Genomic DNA, 15924 nt, shown 5'->3' with positions numbered 1-15924 from the left:
AGAGAAAAAGAACTCTGGTACCATGTGGTACAAAAACAAAGAAAAAAAGACAGCAGTAGACGTTCCCATCTTCTAATGTGATAACATACCATCTGCCACACTTTGTATCATGCCCCTGATGGAGACTGACTCTGAGGAAGAGGAGGAACAGCCAACAGGGAGTGGGAGTGTTGCTCCAGAGGTGGTGGAGGAGGCTGGGGACGGGCAGAGGGCGGCTGAGCAGTCAGAGGAGGATCCAGGCCCATCCCCTATCCATCCTAGGTCATGCAGGAAGAAGAGGATCAGGGAAAAGCGAGGTCTACTCAAGAGTAGATTACCAGGATCCTCCTCGTCGTTTGCAGGTGGGAGCTATACATATAAGTTTGCAACTGCGCAGTTAGAATTTGCAGGAGTCAATTTAGTGTTCACCTTGAAAGAGGTTTATCTTTGCTGGCGTTCTTCCCATGGACTTTTCTCGGTTATTTTCCTGGAGTTTATGATTAGTTATCTTGGCTTGCTTCGGGACTCTCATCAATGCAGTTTGTTTTGGTTTTCTGTTTGCCTCATTATTTACTTTTGTAACTTTAAACTGTGCCTAATAAAACAGTGAAGTTAAATCGAAGGCCTTACCGGACTTTAATATATGTTTTGAATTTTGGGTTATTTTGAGAGACTACGGATCATCACACTTTGTTTTTTTTATCAGATATGATTATTTCATTAATTACACTATTTTTTTTAAAAAAACCCTATGATTTAAATATTACTATTTATATAAAAGGTAATTTATTTGAATAACTACACACTTCATGAAAAATTCCTCCTTGATTAAAGTCACATGCACTGCTCAAAAAAATAAAGGGAACACTTAAACAACACAATGTAACTCCAAGTCAATCACACTTCTGTGAAATCAAACTGTCCACTTAGGTAGCAACACTGATTGACAATCAATTTCACATGCTGTTGTGCAAATGGAATAGACAACAGGTGGAAAGCATAGGCAGTTAGCAAGACATCCCCAATAAAGGAGTGGTTCTGCAGGTGGTGACCACAGACCACTTCTCAGTTCCTATGCTTTCTGACTGATGGTTTGGTCACTTTTGAATGCTGGCGGTGCTGTCACTCTAGTGGTAGCATGAGACAGAGCCTACAACCCACACAAGTGGCTCAGGTAGTGCAGCTCATCCAGGATGGAACATCAATGCGAGCTGTGGCAAGGTTTGCTGTGTCTGTCAGCGTAGCGTCCAGAGCATGGAGGCGCTACCAGGAGACAGGCCAGTACACGAGGAGACATGGAGGAGGCTGTAGGAGGGCAACAACCCAGCATCAGGACTGCTACCTCCACCTTTGTGCAAGGAGGGACAGGAGGAGCACTGCCAGAGCCCCGCAAAATGACCTCCAGCAGGCCACAAATGTGCAGGTGGCTGCTCAAATGGTCAGAAACAGACTCCATGAGGGTGGTATGAGGGCCTGACATCCACAGGTGGGGGTTGTGCTTGCAGCCCAACACCGTGCAGGACGTTTGGCATTTTCCAGAGAACACCAAGATTGGCACATTCGCCACTGGCACCCTGTACTCTTCACATATAAAAACAGGTTCACACTGAGCACATGTGACAGATGTGACAGGGTCTGGAGACGCCGTGGAGAATGTTCTGCTGCCTGCAACATTCTCCAGCATAACCGGTTTGGCAGTGGGTCAGTAATGGTGTGGGGTGGCATTTCTTTAGGGGGCCGCACAGTCCTCCATGTGCTCACCAGAGGTAGCCTGACTGCCATTAGGTACCGAGATGAGATCCTCAGACCCCTTGTGAGACCATATGCTGGTGTGGTTGACCCTGGGTTCCTCCTAATGCAAGACAATGCTAGACTTCATGTGGCTGGAGTGTCAGTAGTTCCTGCAAGATGAAGGCATTGATGCTATGAACTGGCCTGCCTGTTCTCCAGACCTGAATCCAATTGAGCACATCTGGGACATCATGTCTCGCTCCATCCACCAACCTCACATTGCACCACAGACTGTCCAGGAGTTGGGGAATGCTTTAGTCCAGGTATGGGAGGAGACCACCTCATCAGGAGCATGCCCAGGCATTATAGGGAGGTCATACAGGCACGTGGAACCCACACACACTACTGAGCCTCATTTTGACTTGTTTTAAGGACATTACATCAAATTTGGATCAGCCTGTAGTGTTTTTTTCCACTTTAATTTTGAGTGTAACTCCAAATCCAGACCTCCATGGGTTGCTAAATTTGATTTCCATTGATAATTTTTGTGTGATTTTGTTGTCAGCACATTCAACTATGTAATGAACAAAGTATTTAATAATAATATTTCATTCATTCAGATTATTTTTGTGTTCCCTTTATTTTTTTGAGCAGTGTATATGGTTAAATAATCTTATTTCAGTAATACACGGATTTCACTAGGTGCCTACTGAAAACAAGATATATAGATGTATCTTTAAAGCTGCATGTGAGAACTTCTTGCATAATCTTGTCCAATCTCCACATGGTTAACAAAATCCTATTCTGAATATTAGTAATTCAAAAAGCTGGATAATTGCATTAATGGCACCAATCTTTTTAAAGCCATAATCAATGTTTACATAATTCCTTTACTGCTAATATTCAATGTATATTTACTAAGGGTTAATTTTTGGTGCTTTAGACAGACAGACAGACAGACACAAAAAGAGAGCTTGTATTAAGTAACAAAGATTTGTCTCTGAAATAAGTCATGCCTTGATTTTCCAAAAGAGGGAGATGTAACTCTATTCATTAAAAAATAAATGGAAGCTTTCCATTTCAAAAAAGCATATAAAATATACTCTATTGAATGATTAAAAACCAGTATCTTCTCTCATTTTACTTCTGCATTAAATGTCACTTTATGTGTCATTACTGGTCTATTGATTAAAAACACAGATCCAATCCTATAGTATCATCTAGGCTATGTTAACCAAAATGAAAACTCTATTCAAAACTATGAAAAGCAAAATACATATGAATTCATATATCACTAACATGAGATATATCAATCATCATGGCATTAATTAGCAGTGACACAAATTTCAGTTTCTAATACGTTTTAAAGACAAGGGGTAGGTAACAAACTGTCCACCACTATAAAGATTCCAGAACTATCTTCCCTCTTTTTTTCTGTGCTGCATTCAGAGACTGACAAACCATAAAAAGGGATAGTTCTTTTTTTTCTCAACAAGACTGAAAACAGAAATGGACAAATTCTATGCACATAAATAGGAACATTCCCTGTCACCGTCTGCTGTTTAGAGGATAACGAGTTAGAGCTTATTTGGTAAAATCTTTTACTGTATCTAATGAGGTAAAAACATACGGTGTTTGCTTCCAGTATGGCCATTACACTTTTAGAATCATATAAGGTAGGAGCTAGAAAAGATCTTGAAGGTAATTTGCCCAACTCTGTGCATAGTGGATCCCCAACAGATAAACATCCAGTCTCTACTTAAATTCTTATAGTAAAGGAAAGACACATCCTCCCACCCAAGTCTGTTCCCCTATTGAGCAATCCTAACCACTAAGACTTTTTAAATGAAATATAATGAAATTTATTTTCTTGTCATTTGAAGCCATTGCTGAATATCCTGGAAAAACTCCGTACAATTTTGCCCATCTTCTACATAAGAGTCTTTCAAATATCTGAATATAAGCTACTATATTTCTCAGTAATATTCTGTTCTCCATGTTAAATATGCATAAGAATTCCAACTGTTCCACACAAGTGCTTCAATCTAAGCCTCTTATCAACTTTGTTGTTCCCCTATAGAAAAAAGCCTGTTTGTCAGTGTCCTTCTTAAAAGATAATGCTATACTGGGTGCAATACTTTGTGTCTGATCCAATTAATATACAATTTAAATTTACTTCATTTTTTTGCATAGTATTTTTAATTCAAGAAGTAGTAGTGACTTCCCTCCTATGTTTCATCTCCATTTAATTCTCCAGTCAGTGTCTTCCTATTGACTGGGATAATGAAAACTGATCCCCTTGTGTACCCATGCAAAATGATCTTCTTATTCTATATCTTCTTCTTCTCAAAAGTTCTACAACCTGATTCAGAAATGAATTATTCTGCTAGAATTGGGAGTCTGTTGTTGTTGTTGTTGTTGTTGTTGTTGTTGTTGTTGTTGTTGTTGTTATAATATATACATCTAATATTTGAGGGACCACCTCTTCTGGATTGTCTGTCCTCCAGATACAGCAACGCATACTATGGGAGTGAAATTAAGGAGTTTCATTTAGTGGGTCCCTAGGCAGCATGCCTTTTCTGCTGTATCCTGTTTTATAGAACATTCTTCCACCTGAACTGAGGCTGACCTCACTCTTTAGCTTACTGGAAGTCCCTCTGTTTGTTTTTGAAGGTGTTGGGATCTCAGGGGACTGGTAAAATATTGAGATTCCTGTTGGTTAATTAATTCCTCCTGTTCACCTAATTTATTTATTCTGTTTTAGATCTTTTTTATAATGTAAAGTTTCTAATATTCATAATATTAACTTGCATATTTTTAAATTTGTTATAAGCTGCTCAAAGTCACTTGATTATGAGTCAGACATCTACATAAATATGAATGGAAGGAAGGAAGGAAGGAAGGAAGGAAGGAAGGAAGGAAGGAAGGAAGGAAGGAAGGAAGGAATTTAAGTTGTGTTTTCTCTCTTGTATGGTTTTGGCTAGATCTTCATGCTCAGATTTTTAGATCTCTGTAAATATATGCATATGCATATATGTGCATTTCTTTTTGTCCCACTTGCTTTGTTTGAAATCAAAACAATATAAGTCTAGTTTTTCAAGGTGTGCAAAATACAGGTGTGCAGTTGAGGCAGATGGTTCCCATAACAAACGTTAACTTGTTTACTTGGTCTATGTGAAAACCTGAGGGTTTGGCTGGGAAATCCATGTTTAATACTAAGACTGAGGCCTGAAGCTCCAAGAGTTAGTTTTACCTTGATAGTACTATGCATGTATTCAATAAACAGTAAGAATTTCAGAAAAGAAATGGTCCTGGGATTTTATTTGGATACTGAAGGATGTTGACAGATGGATGGATGGATAAATAATTTGACCTTAACAATAATTTGTTCCTATTGTTAAGAGGCATTTTGTGTGTATATGATTGAAGCTGGAAATTTAATTAGAAATTTGGAAAAAAGCATGCAATTGAAGGCATGATTAGCAACATTATTTACATTATTTATTTGATTTGATTTATATAATTTATGGTGATTGAAAGATTAAATGTATATCTGTAAAACTAGAATAAATAAATGTAATAGATCTTAAATAAGGTAGTCTTAACCTGTTCTTCATCCAAGAAGAATAGAGAATAGCAATAGAAATGGCACTTAAGACTTATATACCATTTCACAGTGCTTTACAGTTCTAAGTGATTTACTGAGTCAGTATATTGCCCGCAACTATCTGGGCCCTCATTTTACTGATCCCAGAAGGATGAAAAGCTGAGTCAACCTTCAGCCAGTGAAAATTGAACTGCCGAATTGCAGGCAGCCAGCAGTCAAGAGAAGTAGCCTGCAATACTGCATTCTAAACACTGCACCAACTGGCTCATACACTAAATAACTCACAGCAATCAGCACTACAAAATCTAATAAATCAACAAAATCAATGAGCTAATGTATAAACAAACAAAAAGCAGAAATGCTATTGTGATATTTACACCTATTAAAAAGTTTTCATCTGGCATCAAAAACTAATCAATGTGAATACTAATCTTACATCCAAGAGAGGCGTTATAACAAATTAAACAAACATCTCAATTTGTATGTAAAATGTATAAAACAAAGGAGTATCAAAACCACAGATTTTAAAGTGAGAAATATAAAACACAATTTTAAATGTATTCATAACAATACTTAAATTATTATAAGCTGTACAGTTTACTTTTTCTTCAGGTTAGTTGATGGAAATAATTAATAAAAAGAAAAATATCACAATATGAAAAAAATAAAGGCTTGGCTCAATAACAGTCCACCTAGCTTCTACAAAGATAAATCCTGTCTCATCATCCTTTTAAGAGTTCCTAGATGATGCTAGTAAATATCAAATACTTGGACTTTCCAAAACTTTTTGAGAAAGTTATCACAACACACACACGCACACACACACGCACACGCACATATACAGTACATACATATAGTCATGTGAAAAAAGTACATCCTCTTTGAGTTCCATAGTTTTATGTATCACACCTCAAGAGAGCCGTGCATAAACAAATGTCCAGGAATCTCAATAAAATGAAGCAATGTTGTAAAGAAGAATGGGCCAAAATTCCTCCACTATGATTGGAACACAATGTTGCCAGCCTATCAAGACAAAAAAAAAAAAAAGCTACCAAACAGACAGAAGATATTAGAAACACCAATCAAGCAGAACATAGCAAACTCCAAGACCAATAAACACAGACCAAGATTCCCAACCAATCAGGATGAAGAAAAAACCATTCTGGCACAGCAGTAGGCTAGCACCAAATTTAAAACAGAAATGGCTGTGAAAGTCTGACTCACAGACGAACACAATACAGAAGCCTGATGATGGCAGATGAGATTCTGCCGAAACGTTGCTACAACTTTAAAAGCACAACTATAATGACATGGGAAAATACCCGAACAAAGCTGAATACCATACATGTAAGTACCCGCGAAAACTTAAGAAAACATACACACACACACACACACACACACACACACACACACAGAGCTTAGTACTGAATACATTTCAAGAGACACCATATTTTTTTGTAAGTTAATATTTTCTGTCTTGTTTCTTATTAGGATTGTAACTGCACTGATGGTAACAGCAAAGTTCAACTTAATTAGTATGCATTTATAGAAAAAGTTATATCTTTTTTAAAAGATGTTAAAAGAGACATAAAAACACTGGAAAATTATATATTACTGTGGCAAGTGGGCTATAAAGTCATTGTAAGCTCACTTCAGATTGAGTTGGGCTTAATTTTCACCAGTGCCTCCTTCTTGCAAAAATTATTTCCACATGCAAGAGGGCAGCATTGCAGCACTTCAGACCATTGCACTATCTCTAAATTTCCTGAACAATATCTACAAATCTCTATTCATTTATAAAAAAAAATACTAATATGGCCAAGTTCTCACAAAATTGTGAAAATACATGATATTTTAGTGTATATTAGATCACCACAATCTCAAATTTCACCCAGAGCTAGCAATAATTTTGTTTGTTTTGCTTTGCTTTGCTCGTCAGTTCTGACTAGAAAGGTAGTCAGCATTTACCATATCTTACATAGTCCTAGAGCAGGGGTGTTAAATTGGAGGCCCTTGGGTCAGATGCATCGTGTGCAGGCCACGCTCACCTCAGCTCCACAAAGGAGAAAAACATCGTGAAACATCACATGATGGCAACGTGATGCAGCGAGTTTGATACCCATGTCCTAGAGGATCCAAGCCCAAAATAAAATTCAAGGAGAACCATTTGGGAGTTAGAATATGGTAGTGCAGCTTATGTAACAGTTCTGTAACATGGGCTACTCTAGGGGCCCAGAGACTGCCCATGCTCTATACCAGTTGAAGCATCTGAATGTTCCATGAGGCTTGAATGACTGAGCACAGGAATTCCTGATCCAGGAAACGCTATAACTGGCATACAATCTGAACTGTGCAAGTCTCTCCTAGCTGTGACTGCCAACAGCTTTTCAAGCAGGAGTTGAGAATCTGGGAGAACCCCTCAGTTGTGAACCAGGTCCGTCTAAGGTAATGCAATCCCAACCAGAACTAAATATGTTAAATTCCCAGATATTGAAGCTCTACTTATGCAAAGTCATTTGCCTGATGTCTCCTATCAAGGTCCACACAGCCTCCAAGCATCACAAAAGGGCAATGACATCAACACTTGGAATGCTGGGTGAGGAATCCTTTACATTCAGGATTGCTCTAAATTTATTGTTTATATTTATAATAATCTATTTTGTTCATTATATAGTAACATTGGTAATTTATTGTAATTTTGTTTTATATTATTTTAACAACAATCCATAGAGGTGAAGAAAATGGGTTGCAGATCTTATTTGCACTTTGAAATATTAAGTGGTACATAACTGAACACTACAAAATTTCAATTATGAAATTTGACAATAAATTAAATATTAATACTAAAATTAAGTATCATTTTGAAATACGTACCTTCAGTTTGGATCCATGAGATATAGGGTGAAACCCATCTGGTCCAGGTGGGATGAACAATTCCCATTTCCCAAAATCCATTTTCTTATATGGATGGGAAAATGGATTCCAGTTATCTATAATAATAATTAAAAATGAATTAAATGGTAAATATTCATTAAATGGCACAGGTCATATGCAAAAACAGGAACAGACAAGTTGACAATGTTTTTTTTTCTATACAACTCTTATTACTTTGGGACTTTTCTGCATATTTGAGGAATTATTTTAATATTTGCAGTACAGTTCCAAACCAGAACAAGAGTTTAATTTTAAGCTAAAAGTTAAATTATGAAAAATGAAATAATACAACTCACAATTCTGTAAATAGTTATTTGGGAAATAAAGAATGTTTTGCATTAAATTTTCATACCCTTTCCACATTTTCTACTCTGCCTCTAAAGACCTTGTGCTTCAATTAAAATCTTTCAGTTTTTAGATAACTTTTGGACCCTAGTTGGGCTGAATGTATAATTCATCTATCATGTAGCCTGACAATTAGGGAAGAAAAAGTAGGTGCAAGAAGTCTACATAAAATAGCTACAATTGCTGTCCCAATTCAGAGAGCTTTCGATTTGAGACAAAGAGCTCAAGTGATTTAATCACTTTTAATAAGTCAAGAATATAAATGCATAAATAAATAAGTTGCTTGATTAATCTTCTAGCTGTTTGACAAAACAATTAGTGTCAAAATGAGGTTCCTATGTTTAAATCCTAAGACTCCAGAATCATAGGAACCACTCCAGGAACTGTGACATCTTAGGAATGTCATGTTATACCACTATTCCTACAATCATAATTTTCAAAAAATTAAAGTGATGGATGTTAAATTCTGTATTTAGTTAATAAGAAAGAATCTATGCGAAAATAATTTACCCATAGCTTTTCAAATAGCTACAATATCAATACCATCTCTTTATTAGGGCTTTAGATTACTAATTGCCTCATATTCATGATTTACTAAACTTTTGTGTAATTGTCCAGTTCCAATATTGTGAAGGCGGTAATGCTAGGAGTATCTCTGGGGTGGAGAGCAAAAAAATAGTGTTAGAAGCATTGAGGGCATAAATGTACATGGACTTTCGTTTGATGTTAAATGAGAACAAACGTAAATTGCAGCAAATACCGGTATAAGGTAGATTATACAATACAACAAGGAATATGAACTTAAAAATCAGTATATCAAAGATCAATGTAATTATGTTATAGGGAAAAATGAAGTTATTCTAAAATATACATAAATAACTTCCACTCGGCAGATACACCAGGTGGCTTGCTTCATCCCTTCAATCTCTCCAGCAAGTTAAGCAAACGGCTCTTATATTTGGACAAAAGATGAAGAGAGTTCTAACTGAGTACAGTCTACAGAATTGCTGATCAGCCCTCATGTTGGACAACCTTAATAATGATCCTTTAAATCTAATTTTAAAAAACCCACTGTAGTTCCAAAGCTAGAGCCCTTTTTGGCATACTTTCCCAATTTCTTTCTTAAGAAGCCTACAATCTCATTAAATCATGAGATGAATGGATATATCTATATCCTTTTTTTTGTTTTGTTGGAAATCCAAATACATTATATTGTTTCATTCATTATATTGTTATAAGTTCAGATTATCGGTATTCTATGGTTTAGATAACTTAAAAGTATCAGAAATACAGAAAGAGAAAGATATATTATGTCAGATTAATTACAATGTGTTGTTCTTTTGATGCTTTCAAGTCATTTGGGACTCCTGGCAACTGCCTACAGTATTGTGGTCTCTACAGCTTTCTTGGCAAAATTTCACACCATTGACAGTTTCCTAGGGTTGAGAGAGACTGACTAGTTCAAGGTGCCTAATGTGGGACTAGAACCATTTCTCAGTTTCCAGCCTGATGCCTTAACAATTATACCAAACTAGCTCTATACTAAACTATGTTTCTATACTATATGTGGTACAATAGGAACAGTAACTTTATGCTTTGACCTCTCCGTACTCTTCCACATACAGCAGCTGATATGTCACATATATCACATAGCATAAAGTATAACATTAAAAATAAAGAAATTATAATAGATTATGTCAAATTATTTGTTGCACAATAAAAGGTTTCAATCTTCAGATAGTTATTTAGTACTGAAGTCTCTTTTTCTTATGAGTATGTAACTGTGTGTATGTGATGCATAAATGTTAATAAAAAGAAAACAATATGAAAAACCAATTTAGCAAAACCACCAATAAATAAAAAGGGAAAAAAACTATCAGGACCCTAAACTTTTGGCAAATTGGCTAATTTTCCATATTGTACATATTGTAGACATTTAAAATCTTCTTAGAAGCCACATTGTAGTTATATTTACAATGCTGTATGACACATTACATGTATGAGAACTATTCTTGCTTGTACATTTAAATCTGTATTATGTGTGTGTATGTATGTATGTATATATATATATATATATATATATATATATATATATATATATACATACATACACACACACACACACACACACACACTATTAGTTTTGACATTGCTGCATACTTTCCAAACATAAACTCCCAGTCATATATAGATAGCTTATATGCTGTGAAATATATATGATTCTTTAGAAAAAGCAAAAATGGCTAGGCATATGCATAGTTTAAGCACTTTTATAATTACATATAAATGCATACAGAAGTCTAGATATCTTGGCCAAACAGTATGTCTCAATGAATTCCTAATGACCAGATGACATAACCTCTATAGTGAAACAGAATTAAACAGAAATAACATCTAGTTGAGAGTATTTATATTCTGGATTCCTTTTTTTCTCCTGTTCTTCCTTGCAGAACTCTTTCAGTTCAGAGATATTCATTGGCTTCCTTACATGCACAAAATATTTGAGACATTTTCAGTCTCCACAGATTTTCAATGATTCAAGGCAGGGAATTGTAAAGGCCATTCAAGCCATCCATGAAGTACTTACATGAAAAAAAACAATGAATGCTACAGAAAATGTTTGAAAAGTGTTATTTGTCCCAAAGGGAATATTAAAAGTATTGACTGAAAAAGAGTTTAATTTTTTCCATCTGACATACTGTTTTCTTTTTTCTCGATCTGTAAATAACATCTATGCATTCAACTCTGCAAACTGATATTATTGTTTGGTTTTTAGCGGCTGAGTCAGTTTTTGATCACTCTGGAACTCATTTAAACATTCAGTTTTTTTCAGAAGTGCCTGCAACTTTTACACACAACTGTATACAGTCCATGTCACTACTCACTCAAACTTTAACATGGTAACTATCATAAGGGCACCCAGTACATTTCATGTTTTTGGGATAACAGGTCTCCAGATGCAAAGATCAAGAATTGATACCTTCCAAACTTATTTAAGTAACTACAGTTCAATAATCTTGTCTTATGCTGAATACAAATCACATATATTTTAAATAAAAGTTTTATTGAAGTTTTATCTTCTGGTTTTATTAACAAAATGGAAAGCAAACCATGACATCAGGACTGATTTTAAAGACATCATAGCAATTAAAAAAAAGTTCATATGTGTTGGAAAATACTTACTAAAATCACCAGTAAGAAATACTGCTTCTGCACCAGGAGCCCATTCTTTACAGTATAATCCTCCATCTATGAGTCTGTTGATTCCAAATGTTTGGTAACTCTTTGTGAATTTGTTGAGACCCTCTTCATTTTCTTCAATCTTCTTTAATATGCGATGAAATACACCATACCTTTAATGAAAGAACGTGGTTTATGAAGTTGCTATACACACACACACACACACACACACAAAATATCCAATTAAATTAATGTTTTGTCATATCACATTCATTCGTTAACTGCTTTAAATATTAACATATTTAAATCTATTGAGACAATTGTTCAAATCATTTGTTCTATTGTATCTTACTAAGTCCAGTCATTAAAACTTTAAAAAAAATTGCTGAAAACAACAGTATCCCAAGCTTTCTTAAGAAACTTTTTCTTCAGAAAACTAAACCTTTAGCAACCATGCTATGGTTCACATTATCTAACTTAAAAGGGTCATTTGCTCAAAGAAAACATCTGTCATAGTGACAACTAAGATATTACAACTGTGGTGAAAATGTCATTGCTAGGAAACAATTTAGACTTATTTAAAGCAATGCTACAGGTTTAGACATCTTTTTAAGAAGCTCCCTGAATTTCATTTAGTGGCTATTCTAACTGATTATGTTAACTTTTTACTTGCAAGGTTAAACCTTTCAATATACTGTATTTTTCACACTATAAGATGCACTTTCCCCCCTGTGCATCTTATAGAGCGAATGTTGCCAAAGCCCCACCCACCCACTAGCCCCACCCTTTGGCCTCTGCCTCCCAGCAGTTTGCCTCCTTGCAACAAATAGCAAACAGCCTGCTCAGCTTCAGCCCAGCCTGATTTAGCACAAGCAGCAGATTGGCGGTTGGATCGACCTCCTGGATCAGCTGTTCCAGGCTGCAGGGACCGCTGCCGCCCATTGCCACTCACTGCCTCTGCATGCCCCATTTTTGGTCTTGACACATCCCGTTTTCAGTCCGTTCCAGGCAGCAGGGATCTCTGCCACCACCATCTATTGCTGTCTGTTGCTGCTGCCACACCTGTAATGGGCCAAAATAGGGTGCACAGAGGCTGAAAATGGGTTGCAAGGAGGCAGAAAATATGACGCATGGAGGTGGCAATAGATGGGGGCAATGGGCAGCGTCGATCCCGGCAGCCTGGAACAGCTGATTGGCAGTATTCCAGGAGGCCGATCCAACCACCAGTCAGCTGCTCAGGTTGTGCTGAAACTGACCAGGCTGTTTGCTATTTGCTACAAGGAGGCAAATTGCTGGGAGGCAGAGGCAGATTTTTTTCTTGTTTTTCTCCCCAAAAGCTAGGTGCGTCTTATGGTCTGGAGCATCTTATAGTGCAAAAAATACGGTGGTTTGAACTTTTCATGAAATGTTGACACTTAGAGCATTTTATGAGTGTACATATCAGGTTTAACAAGAAGTACCTCCCATCAATGGTTTTGTTTAGACGACTTATATTTACCTCATCACTTGTAAACATTTTTTACATATGAAGCTTATGGCTTATTTAATTCTGTCTCACTCACAGAAATGATAATGCACATTTTGCAGAGAATCATTTCCACCTCCCAACCCTTCAAAATGTTTTGATGTTGGCCATGTAGTCATATTCACTCCAGTTGACCTCAGAACAAGTTAGCAATACCACAAGTCAAACAGTACTATAATACTAAACAGCAGGAAGGAAATATTACCAGTAAATATCCCAGCTCCTAAACTATCTTCTGGTAAAAAATGCCATTTTACAAAAAAACAAAACAAAAAAACCCCGTCTATTCCTATGAAAGGAACCTTCCTAGAGACATAGACATAATTATTCCTACATATTAATTCTAATTGACAGTTTTGATTATACTTAAGAGCAAAGACATATGCTGTTGGTTTCCCCAGCACTAAGACACAAATCATTTCCAAATAACTCACCAATCTATTTGAAAGTAACTCTGGAGTTTTGACTCAGAACAACTACCTATAGCTATTGGAGCTATATAGTGTGAAATGTTTCACGCCATTAAACCTATTTCCAGGTGTAGGGTGAAATGTGATTTTATTCGCTATTTTTTGTTTTCTTTGTTGGTCAATTGTGTAAATTAGTCTGTATTATTATTATTACTGTTAGTCTACATTATATTGCCTCTCAGTAATGACTAAAATGTAAAAAACAAACCTTCTCCCCATATGCCAATCTGAGACCAATCTGGCCTCAGATTGGTAGTTACACTGAACACTTCTACTCATTTGAAAGTCATCTCTGATGACACATGGAATTAGTAAGAAAAATGCCATTCCATAACCAATTCATGGGTTGGTGTCTACCGGTGTATACTAATTCTGATCACTTTTCTGTGAAAAATCTCATTACAGAGCTGATGCTGGTACAGGCCAAGCAAGAGACATATTAGCTAAGAATAATGCCATAGGATCAAAAAGATGCTGAGAGAATATTTTTCCCTGGAGACAATGATACTGAACTTAGGAATATTCAAAAGTCATGTATCAAACAAGTACAGAAGTACTTAGAAAAAGAAATGGCAACAATTCAAACTATTTACTTCCAGACTCAAATCAACATATTGATTTTAAATTTCACTCCCTACATGGTTTAGAACCACATACTTGCTGGATTTCCTCTCTTCACCACAATCAGCTGAAATCAAAGGGACTGCTCAATGTAAGGTAAATGGTCATGATCACATTTTGAAATACCTTGTCTTTTGAGTTATACGAAGCCATCTTCTCACTCACATTACTCAAAACATTCTGTTATGATAGATACTTGAATGGATGGTGGGCCTGGTCTACGATCGCTACTGTTAGGAATGATAGTCACCTAACAGTTGGGTTGGAAATATATAAACCAGGATAGTCATTTAATACTGTATCTTTAAGAGAATGCTGTAATTGTGATTGGCTGAGGTTCCTCCAACGGTCATAAGATGGGTCCAGAAACCTGGTTTCTTTCTTCTTGCATTTCCTGTTTTGCCATATTGTCTGATCATCATTCTGCTTGGCTTGCTGTGAGTCTTGCAGTTGTTAGCAAACTCCGTTTACTGAACCCTGTTTATGATACTTGACAGTTTTTGGATTATCCCTGGACTGATACTAACTGCTTTGACCGTGTATGATTTGGACTGTTTGTTGGACTTTGTTTATCCGTTTACTGGAAGTAAAACCTACATTTTACTATTCAGCGTATCTGTATGCTGGTCGTGTGTTATTCAACATCACTCTCACTACATTTCCCTGAGTGCACTCATTCTCCTAACGGGGAATACCTCAACAGCTACTGTGATATTATTTTACATTTTTTATTTTATTACGATTTTATCTTTCTTCCATGTAATCTGCCTTGATTTCTTTGTAATAAGGAAAATAATAACATTGTTAAAATGAACAAACCACAACCAAATGCTGAAATATTGACATGGAAAATGTTTTATGTTTATTTTTATATTTTTCTTCATCATGAAATAAGGAACAAGAAGGCTATTTTTTAAAATAATAATCATCATCATCATCATCATCATCATCATCATCATCATCATCATCATCATCACCAAGCATGGTATGTTGAGATCTGTACTGGTAACTAGGCTCACAACTGATGCTAACTGATGTCTCCAGACCCAATACCTTTCTTTGACTGTATCTACCATAAAAAAATTCAGGTATATATGCTAGAATTTTTCTGTTGCATTTTCTTGACAGAATTATTTAGATTCTCCCTTTTAATGTTAATTGATGCTTTTTTTAAAATAAGAGAATTGTTTTGAAAAGTCATCTTCAATTTTTAAGTGATAATCCTTTCTTCTGAAAAAGAAGTTCTCAGTGATTCTTCAGTGCTTATCCTGCAGTCTCTTGTGGAGATCTTAGTGACTAATCTAAATCTTATTGGGGTGAATGAGACGTATTGGGGGTGAATGAGATGAATGATTTACTGGGTTATCTGGTGTTGAGATTCTAGGTTATCCCCTGTTGGTGTGTTAATACTATAGTAGTAGTTTTGATAATTGCACTTTCAGTGGCCCTTAAATAACATAAGTTAGTATGATCTATACAGCATGGTGATGGGAAATAATCATATTTACAAACATATATTCCTTTTGGTTATG

The 15924-nt window shown here is 36.0% G+C and overlaps 1 protein-coding gene across 2 annotated transcripts in view; it reads right to left on the bottom strand.

The window, feature by feature from the left end:
• GBE1 (1,4-alpha-glucan branching enzyme 1) overlaps window positions 1-15924 on the bottom strand; it is a 135068-nt gene that overhangs the window by 76663 nt on the left and 42481 nt on the right. For both annotated transcript variants that reach the window (XM_026700672.2, XM_026700673.2), the window contains exons 2-3: window positions 11780-11949; window positions 8192-8307 (exon numbers count right to left, since the gene is read on the bottom strand). In XM_026700672.2, the coding sequence (XP_026556457.1) occupies window positions 8192-8307; window positions 11780-11949 (286 nt within the window). The remainder of the gene's footprint in view (window positions 1-8191; window positions 8308-11779; window positions 11950-15924) is intronic.

This window comes from Pseudonaja textilis, chromosome 7 (assembly GCF_049901715.1).
Source record: "Pseudonaja textilis isolate UNSWEBS1 chromosome 7, rPseTex1.2, whole genome shotgun sequence".
NCBI lineage: Eukaryota > Metazoa > Chordata > Lepidosauria > Squamata > Elapidae > Pseudonaja > Pseudonaja textilis.
Note: the sequence above shows the minus strand (reverse complement) of the source record. Positions and strands in the feature narration are given on the sequence as shown.